Genomic DNA, 8769 nt, shown 5'->3' with positions numbered 1-8769 from the left:
AGATTAAAGATAGATAGATACGCGGCCATACATATCTGTGCGCGCCAGCACACACATACAAGTGTACACCCACACACCCACGGACGCGAAAAGCATTTGATTTTTTGGCTGCTTCTTGGAGTGCTCCTGTTCTCCGCTGTTACTCTCCACGATAAAAGAGACGAGCAGATTTGGCGATGGGCTCACAGATGTATGTGAATGCATGCGGTGCAGGGCACACTAAAGAGCCAACAAAAGTCAACTGAGAGGGCCCCATGCCGAAGTGCCACATACTCAGTCACCTAGGCTGATATCTGCAGGTGCCTAATCTCGGTAGAAGGGTATGATTTTCCGCAGATGCGATCTGTCCGTTTTCGGTGGATGGTACTTTCCTTCGTGTTTACACGGCCACTGTTCAGGCGTTAGAAAGGAATCGCAGAGTAGAAAAGGGAGGTCCTACCTGCTTTCAAGGATCACCGCCAAGATGACAACCGAGGACCCCTGTTGACCGTGCTGCTCTTTCTTCGCCTTTCTTTTTGGAGAAGAGTCTCTCGTCCTTCTCTTCCTTTGTCTTCTTCGGTCCCGTGAGGTGTGAATACACTTGGTTCCCTGTCCGTGCTTGGGCCTCGGGTGATCACCGCACACGTGTCGCTTGTCTTCTTCCTTATCTTTCGACTGTTCTTCTTGGACTGATGTCTCTCCCCCTTTCCGATCTGACTCAGACGACGAAGAGAACAAGCATGCTTCCTTCTCTTCTATTCTTCTCTTTTTCGAAACACAGTCTGGACTTTGCTCGAAAGGAGACATATCACCCATCTGCTTGTGGTGTTCTGTTATCACCTCGCATCCTACACTGACGGCGTCTCTCTTCTGGGCTTCTCGGTCTGTCACATCATTCTGCTGTGAGGTCGTTCCCTTCTTCCCTGTCCCTCTCCCTCCCCCTTCCTCTTCGGGCTTCTCCACCTCTTCATCTTCTTCCTCCTTGGGGTGATCACGCAAGACACGCACTAACTCAATGTGACGGACAAAACCACAGAGATGAAGAGGTATGACCTCCGATTCTTCAAACTCTTTCTGTTGGACATACCTCATCTGGGTCTTTCTGTGTATATCTGATTCTCTTTCGTCAGCGTGTTCTGTCTCTCCTCCTGCTCCCCTTGACGACGTCTCTCCTCCCTCACTTCTCCTTCCCTCCCCTCCCAAACGGCCCACAAGAATCTGCCCTTTCCCTGCATCGACGACGGCTGCAAAAATTCCCTCATCAGCTAAAGCTGTTACGCTTTTCGAAGAAAACAACGAAGAGCAACCCCCTTTAGGTAGAGACCCGAAGAGCGCATTCTTCCCTGAGTGCGAAGAGACGGAATGGTTCGGGTGGTACAAGACAGAGTTCTGTGAAGAGATACCGTAAGAAGAAGAAGAGATGACTCTGCTCTGCTGAGAATTAGAAGAAGCGCCGGCGGGAAGTGCTCGTGGAGATGGTAAGAAGAAGGCCGACCGCTGTTTCGAGCAGAAGGCACAGCCGGGGAAAGGACTTCCCGACAAAGAAGAGATTCCGCGGAAAAACGAAGACAATGGAATACTCTCTTCTGAGAAGAATCTCCGAGTTTCATCACAGAAACATAGAACTTGGAGAGTTTCTCCTCGCCATGGCAGAAGAAGAATTCGATCCTTCCGCTTCTCTCCAAGGTTGTCCTTAGAAGACGACAAAAGCAAGGGACGACGAATACGTTGAATTGCGCGGACACGAGAGAAGGTCGGCTGTACGTCTCTCAAGTTTCTAGACAGCAGGGGACAAGAACAAGGTGGGATGATTGGTAGCGAAGCTGAAGGAGAATCCGATGTAGACGGAGACACAGACGTAGAAAGGCCGAAGCTTGCTCTTGCTGGAATAGAGAACTCATTTTGATCGAAGAAATTTGAAGCACTCTGGATACATAGATGACTTCCCCTATTCCATACAAGCGTCACGTCTTGTTGAAGTTCGCTTGAATTACGGTGAAGTTCACATCGACGAGAGGAAGAAGGAAGATAATAAACCCCACAAATCAGCTGACGAGACCGTTCCGGACCCACAACAGTCTGTTTGCACAGCATCTTGAAGCACACAAAAAAAGGATTCTGGTGAAGACAGACAAATATCTCCCCCTCTATCTGCCCCCCTGATCACCCTGTGTCTCGCCGGTTCTGTGGCTGAAGACGATCAGTCAGGAGAGCGTACGGAGCGCGCTCTAGTCTCCCGTGAACCTTCGGAAAGATGAGGAGAAGGCATTTCTTGTCTGTGCAGAGGGGACGAGCTCGGCCTCCTCGCTCCGTGGAAGCTGAGGGCAGAAAACGAAAGAGCAGAGTGTTATGCGGGGAAAAAGAGTAGACGAGACAGCATCGCACCCACCCCCCATCGCCTCTTCTCTAACAATATAACTAATTTACCATAAAGCAAGTATGTGGAAGTAACTTCGCTCGCAAACGTATCTATTGCGAGAGGACTCCCAAACCAACAGCAGCAAGTGCCTCTGATTGTAACAGGGAAACGAAACACAGGGCTCGGAAAGGGGACGGAAGACTCTTCGGCCGTTAAAGCTGAAATCTATAGGAGTGTTTGGAGTGAGTGAAAACTATAGCAAGAAAGAGTAGAAAGGCAAAAAAAAAGACTAAATCATCCTCTTCAAACGGTCAGGACTCCGGCCGGACTGCATCGGAGAATCGGCGCTACCAGAAAACTGAAGCACCACGTAACAATCCTGATGGTTATAATTTTCGGCTCGCTTAAAGTAGGACAAAGCTCTTATCGGACGGAACGGCGAGAAAAACAAAACGTTTGTTTTGTGAGAAGAAGGCGAAAAGAATCGACGGGCACGTCTACACGGTTTACTGGGGTAGGTATCCGAAGGAATCGACGAAGATCAATCCGTCGAACCCAGCTAGGTGCTTCGACTCCAGAGTGACTAGAAGTCTCAGAACAGAAAATAGACAAGAGGCTTCGGAGAACTTGTTAACGACGGTCGACATCCTCACGCGCCTTTCAAATGAGAGGAAGAAACAAGAAAGAGTGAAGATCGTTACACGTACGTTAGCCGTCGATGAATCCGGGAGGGCCTGTTGCGATGCCTTGAACGGCCTTTGATCCAGACTACCCATAATTACAGAAAGGCATCGGCTGAAAGCATGACCACCTCCACAAGAAGCCCGTTTCTAGTGACACTGCTATCTGCTGTCTCTTGCATACGTGAGCCGAAGAAAGAGGAGGGCACCGCGTACAGAAGCAAAAGGAGAGGAAGTGCGGTGAGAAAGAAAGCCGCCCGCATGCGATACTGTTGGATCCAGATCCTGCTCCTGCTATTGTTAGCTGATAGTATTCGCATCTATTATTATGTATGAGTGATCTTGCTTTCATCTTCTTCGTCCTGAGTGAAGGCTGGAATTTGGAGTAGGGCTAGGCGGAGTCCATTGTTTCCTGGTGCACTATCCATCCGCTTGGCTCGTTCTCTTTCGCGCCTCAAGTCTCCTGCCCGTCTTACGCTCGCACCTTTCGTCCTTGTTTTCCTGTCCAGCAGATTCTAAACTCTCTAAGCAATGAAACTGCCAAAGCCGTCGAGAAGACCTGGCTGACTGTATGTCTATACTCGTGGAGAGCCGATAGACGCCCTCCTTATGTTTTCCATGAGTGTTCTGCTCTCCAGCTAACTAATTTGGGTCATCCGGCCAGTAGGTCTTCCTCTTGGGGTACTCTTGTTAAGGAATTGATACAGTCCGCACTCGGTACGCGGTTGCCAAATGTCGTTTTGGGTCTCTTCTTTCTCACGGCAGAGGAGAGATGGCAGTACGGAACCCCCCTTTCCCCCCGTTCTTCTCTGCCTTTTCCGTCGTCTTCGGTTTTCCATGACGTTACGTACAGCAGATGCACGTCGGTTCCTTTGGGGTAGTTGCGGAATTGATGGGCTCCTTCTTCTCATTGTCCTCTTGTGCTATCCTTCGGTTTTGTGTGGAGTTGGAGTTTTTCCCACGTTTCTCATTCCTCTGGGATTGCTCGTCTTCTTTTTTGGGCACCACGTTTCACCCCCGGGGTGCCGGGGGACAGGACGTTGTAGCTGGCTTGTTTCCTCCAGGCGTACGTGCGACTCGGTTCGCACCACGGCGAGACTAAACACCAACCGATCGCTTACGAATAACACTGAAGATGTCGGGGATGAGGAGAGCGATTATGGAAGCGAACAACCGCAAGATGGATCACAAAATTCAGTTTCTGATTTGCTTTCGGCGAAACGTCACTCTCGAGAGCGAAACTTTCCTTTTCAGTTATCGAAAGAAACGCCCAAATCTCCTGTTGCGAATCCATGGGGGCAGTTTTCTAGCGCCTTGAATTTCTTTCTCATAGCGTGTCGTTCTCTCATCACGTCAGGTCGGACGACAGCCCGCCCTGACTGTGGCTGCACAGCTGATGCAGAAGCTGTCAGCCCTTCCATTCCTCGTACTAGTTCCGGAGACTCCGATTTTCAAAACGCGCCGGCGACTTTCCCCAGCCTTATACATTCCTCTTCCTTCGTACGTCCTGCTATCCCCGCAGTGGAGGAGGGGTTTGTCTCTCAAGCCGGGGTTGCCATTCGTGGTCTGAGTGAAGCCTGTAAAGGTCGCTTCCGTGATGGCAATCATGAGCACACCCCGTGCTTGTCATGTCGGGATGATGATACCGTGCTGAATCCACCAGAGATATGTCGGAAAAATTCTCCGAAGCAGCCGCATTCCGACGGAGTGATGTGTCGCTCAATAGCAAACTCACTCCGTTGCTTCGGCGGTCCGAAGTTTCCAGCTTGTTGCGGCCGCCGGTCTTGTGCGAGCTCGAAAGTTGTGGGAATGCTGCTTGTGCCGTCTTTTCTTGGAAGTTGTCTGTTGTATATACAGCAGAATGGGTTGTTTTCTTCACCAGGGAGCGATCGGAGGAGATGCATCGACCCTCATTGCCTATTCTGGTACACGACGTTCTCTGATCTTGTCCCGTGTCTCGTTGTCGGGTCTTTCTTAGCTACTGCTCTTTGGTCAGTACCTCTGGAAAGTCTTCAGATTGTCAAGATTGTGTTTTCATGGGTGGGGATATGGCTTACCTTTTTCGATGTGTATCCGGCCGGCTTGCTGTCGGAGACTACTGTCAGCTCTGCAGACGCCCTCCGTGGCTCCCGTATTTCTTTGGTGGGGACGCTTTTTCCAGACGTCTCTGCCGCCAAGTGGTTCATCCTCAAGGGAGCGGTGCTAACTTTCTTCGTGTTTCTCCAGCTTCTTTTTCTGCGTTCGTGCCGTTCGAGGGCGGGTGCTTGTTTCAGCTTTGTTGAGGCGATTGTGGTCAGCCAGCTGTCAGCAACTGTTGGCGTCTTTTCTTCTGTACATTGTTTACTTTTCCATGTATGTGGGGGAGAGGCAGCACTGCCGAAACTATGCTCTATTTTGTCGTCGAGCCCAGGGTGGTTAGTCTTTGTGTCGCATATGTTTTTTCTCCTTGTTGTAGGAGTCGGGTGCGGTCTTGTTTTTTGTTCCTCTCTGGGTGTCAGATACAGCTGTGACAGACAGACGTCGATCCCCCAATCCAGACGAAAGGTGTTCGTATGTGCTTTCGTTCTCATTGTGGCCGTGTATCTTCTCGCTGGGCAAGACCCAGATGTGTACAACAGAAAGAGAAAAGGACTTTCTTTGGCGGCAAACCCTCTTTCGTGGGTACTTTGGTTTGTTTTCTCCGACAGTACGAACGCATCACTATTTCTTTTCTGGATAGGGTCTTCGTTGATAGGTATTTGGGTAGCTACCGTCGTACGGACACAAGGGACACTGGCAAGGGGAAAGAAGCGGTCGGTGTGGGGGTCGGAATCTCAACGCCTCGTCATTTCCCGGAAAGTGTATCACCTTCTGCTCGTGAGCAATATTATTGTCGGGCTCCTGTGTGGTGCTTACGATCTTGTCGGTCTGGTGCTGTGTGGGTTAGTGTGGCTTCTCGTATTTTTCGAAATGCTGAGGCTATCTCGTGTAGTACCGGGGCTTTCAGATTCGATGAACAGTTTTTTCAGCTATTTTATGGATTGCCGAGATCAGAATGGGATTTTCCTGACCCACATTTACCTGGCGCTGGGCGTGACTCTGTCATTTGTCGCAACTGCCGTGAGCTCATCCGCAGCTTTTTCCGTACGTCACCTAATTGGCTTGGTCCTTGTAGGAGTAGGCGACGGCGCGGCGGCTGTGGCAGGCGTCATTCTGGGAGGACGCCGCTTCCCCTGGACCTCCAACAAAACCGTCGCCGGCGTCATTGGATTTTTTGCGGCCAGCGCGCCAGTGGCGCTGGCCGTAGCTAGCAAGAAGTGGTGTAGTCAGAGAGAGGTGCGTTTCCCGGTGCCTGGTCAGGCAGCCACTCCCTATGGTACACCCTGGGGTTTACTCTAAGGCCACTCCAGTGCTGTGTGTCTCATGTGGCCTGCTCAGGTCCCAATATCGGAAGGACTCTCAATCCTCTTCGCTGTGGGGATCTCTTCCTTGTTCGAGGTAAGCATGAATGGTCAGCAAAGCACGTTGCTCTCCTTCTGTGAAACTGCCAGACTACAGAATGCTTCCGGCTTTCTCGTTATGCTTGTGCTGCTACCGGCGTAATCGCAGGCGTACGCGTCCGATATCGACAACTTAACTCTTCCTCTCTTCGGGCTCATCGCGTACGACAACGCAGTACGCCTTCGCACCCCTTAGCTTGCGCCGGCGCTCTGACTGATGTGCCGAAGGGGCCGGCCCACAGCGAATTGTTATTCAATCCTTGGTCTCGCTTGGGAAGCAGTCCTTTAGTATGTGATTTGCCACAGTTCTGAACATTTTTCTCCGTCACCGACAGTGGAGTGGACGGTTTGCCTGTAACGGAGTTTTAACGTAGATGATTCAAAATAGGTTCCTGGCATTTCCCCGTTTCCCTTCCGACTAGTATCCTCGGATGGCATCATGCTCGAGTCGACTGCGAGACCCAGCCGGTCCTGTCAACCCCTCAGGGCGTGGGATGGCAAGCACATATCAGCCGCTTTTTCCTCTGTTGCGGAGTGACAGGCAGTGTGAGGAATGCTACAGTAAAGGGAGTACTCGGATGCTACGCGGTCCGTGTACCACAGTACTTCAGAGGCCACGGGCATTCTGCGTCAGCCTCCAGCAACAATGCACCACCGCTCTGTTTTGTCCGCTGGAAGGCTTGGCCACGCACAGTTCCACCTCGACAAATCTCGAGATCACCGGCACCGTTTCATCTAGCCTCGCGAGGCACTTCTCAAAACAGCTGTCTCAGTGAATGGCATGTCTAGGGTAGATAGTATAAGAGTCTCTGTGGACGTTCTTTGAAAGCCGCAACTACCCTGGGGCTCTAATACCCACTATTCAAAGAGCCCCTTTTTCTGGTCTCGTCTTTGTTGGACTCTGTAACCAGCCATTGTGAGTCCTGCCCACAAAACCTGAAATCCTGTTGGAGTGTCGGGCTCGTGGGTGGCTAACTCGTATGACATACCAGGAGCAAGTATGTGGGTGACTCATAGTAGTGGAAGAGGCCTGTGACGGCAATGCAGCCGAGGATCGAAGGAGTCCTTTTACCCAAGAAGAAACTCACTTGGCATGTCGAAGTAGCCGACGGGCTACGACAAATTATTGTTCAACGTTCGCTATGTTTACTTCTCCAAACACCATACCTCGAGTGGAGTGGTGACCATCGCGCCCGAGATAGCGGCAATGTACGCGACAGCGGCCGTCACTATAAAAGCAGCGACGAACGAGGAGACGAGGTTCCTATTGACGACAGGTGGACACTTCCTCTCCTGAGGGAGGAGGTACGACTTGTGGCGACGAAGACGCCATGATAGTTTCCTTACTGGGCCGACGTAGATCTGAGCCAAATAGATAAGGCAAGCTACGAAAAGCAAGGTTGTGAAATCTGCAAGCGATTATCTGCCCGGGCAGCAGGTGGCATTTCAAAAGGTATGCTGACATGATAACAGTTGAACGGCTGGAGGCGCTGCGAGAAAACCGGGTATCAGCCCAAGTAAACCGTAGTTGGGCCATACCAAGGGAGCCTATCCCGCAGGCAAATCAGTCGGAGTTGTGCGTAGAAATTGTTAACTGTCATTACCGTCAGGTTGTCTGAAAACAAGCGAGGACTCAGAGGAAGAAGTGTAAAGCAGGGCCCTCATTCAATGGCTTACACACGAGTGCAACAAGGATCACGTCCGCCGCTAGTATTGTAGATGTCCTGAAGTCGTGGCGGTGTGTGTCCGAGTGTCTCTACCCAACTACGAGGGAAGCTAACCAGCCTGGAAACAAGCCGTACAAAACTATGTCACACGGTCTTTAAGAAAGCGGAGAAGCTCGCCTACCGAATTCCTCAGGGAAATGAAAACCAAGCACTGAAAGAAAGAGAAGGGGTTGTAGGCAACTTAGTACTGTGTCTGCCGAAGAGGAATTTACTGAAATAAGCGCCGAAGACTGTTGACGCTGCACTGATTCCTATAATTGGTCTTGAAGAAGACGAGTGCTTGGGAGGTGTCTACGAAAACAACAATGATTTCTTACGGGACACGAAGGTTTATCAGGAGGCCGAGTAAGAGGTAGAAAGCGAACAGAGCTCCGGTTAATGCGGCGAACGGGTCTCGAATCTGTAGTATGGTGAGTCGCTACCAGGTTGCCACAGCGCTTCTGTCCTTCGTACTTGCTTGGCATTCCCGACGAACTGTAAGCCGCGATCAAAATGAAAAAGGGTCTAGGGTTCCACGCTAAATGCCTCTTACGGTAAAATAGAAG

At 50.9% G+C, this 8769-nt stretch overlaps 2 protein-coding genes across 2 annotated transcripts; one reads left to right on the top strand and one right to left on the bottom strand.

Moving 5' to 3' along the window:
• Window positions 1-446: 446 nt before the first annotated feature.
• CSUI_000086 (uncharacterized protein) lies at window positions 447-3222 on the bottom strand (the record flags this gene model as incomplete). The annotated part of the gene is made up of 1 exon (XM_068060320.1): window positions 447-3222. A coding segment is annotated over exon 1 (1626 nt), but the record flags the coding sequence as incomplete, so codon positions are not given.
• A 114-nt stretch (window positions 3223-3336) lies between these two features.
• On the top strand, window positions 3337-7409 carry CSUI_000085 (dolichol kinase). Its single transcript, XM_068060319.1, has 3 exons — window positions 3337-6333; window positions 6436-6495; window positions 6607-7409. Exons 1-3 carry the CDS (start codon window positions 3751-3753, stop codon window positions 6691-6693), a joined length of 2730 nt encoding a protein of 909 aa, XP_067927710.1. The 5' UTR covers window positions 3337-3750; the 3' UTR covers window positions 6694-7409.
• The last annotated feature ends 1360 nt before the right edge of the window (window positions 7410-8769 follow it).

The sequence above is a fragment of the Cystoisospora suis genome, assembly GCF_002600585.1.
Source record: "Cystoisospora suis strain Wien I chromosome Unknown contig_31, whole genome shotgun sequence".
Taxonomy (NCBI): domain Eukaryota; phylum Apicomplexa; class Conoidasida; order Eucoccidiorida; family Sarcocystidae; genus Cystoisospora; species Cystoisospora suis.
The sequence above is the reverse complement of the archived record's forward strand: the minus strand, read 5'-3'. Positions and strand labels throughout refer to the sequence as shown.

What these genes read in the sequence shown, in the direction of transcription:
- CSUI_000085 (XM_068060319.1), top strand. Translation starts at nt 3,751, where the DNA reads ATGTCGTTTTGGGTCTCTTCTTTCTCACGGCAGAGGAGAGATGGCAGT. An exon ending in AGTGGTGTAGTCAGAGAGAG is followed by an intron (nt 6,334 to 6,435) that starts GTGCGTTTCCCG and finishes TGGCCTGCTCAG; the next exon opens with GTCCCAATATCGGAAGGACT. An exon ending in GGATCTCTTCCTTGTTCGAG is followed by an intron (nt 6,496 to 6,606) that starts GTAAGCATGAAT and finishes GCGTAATCGCAG; the next exon opens with GCGTACGCGTCCGATATCGA.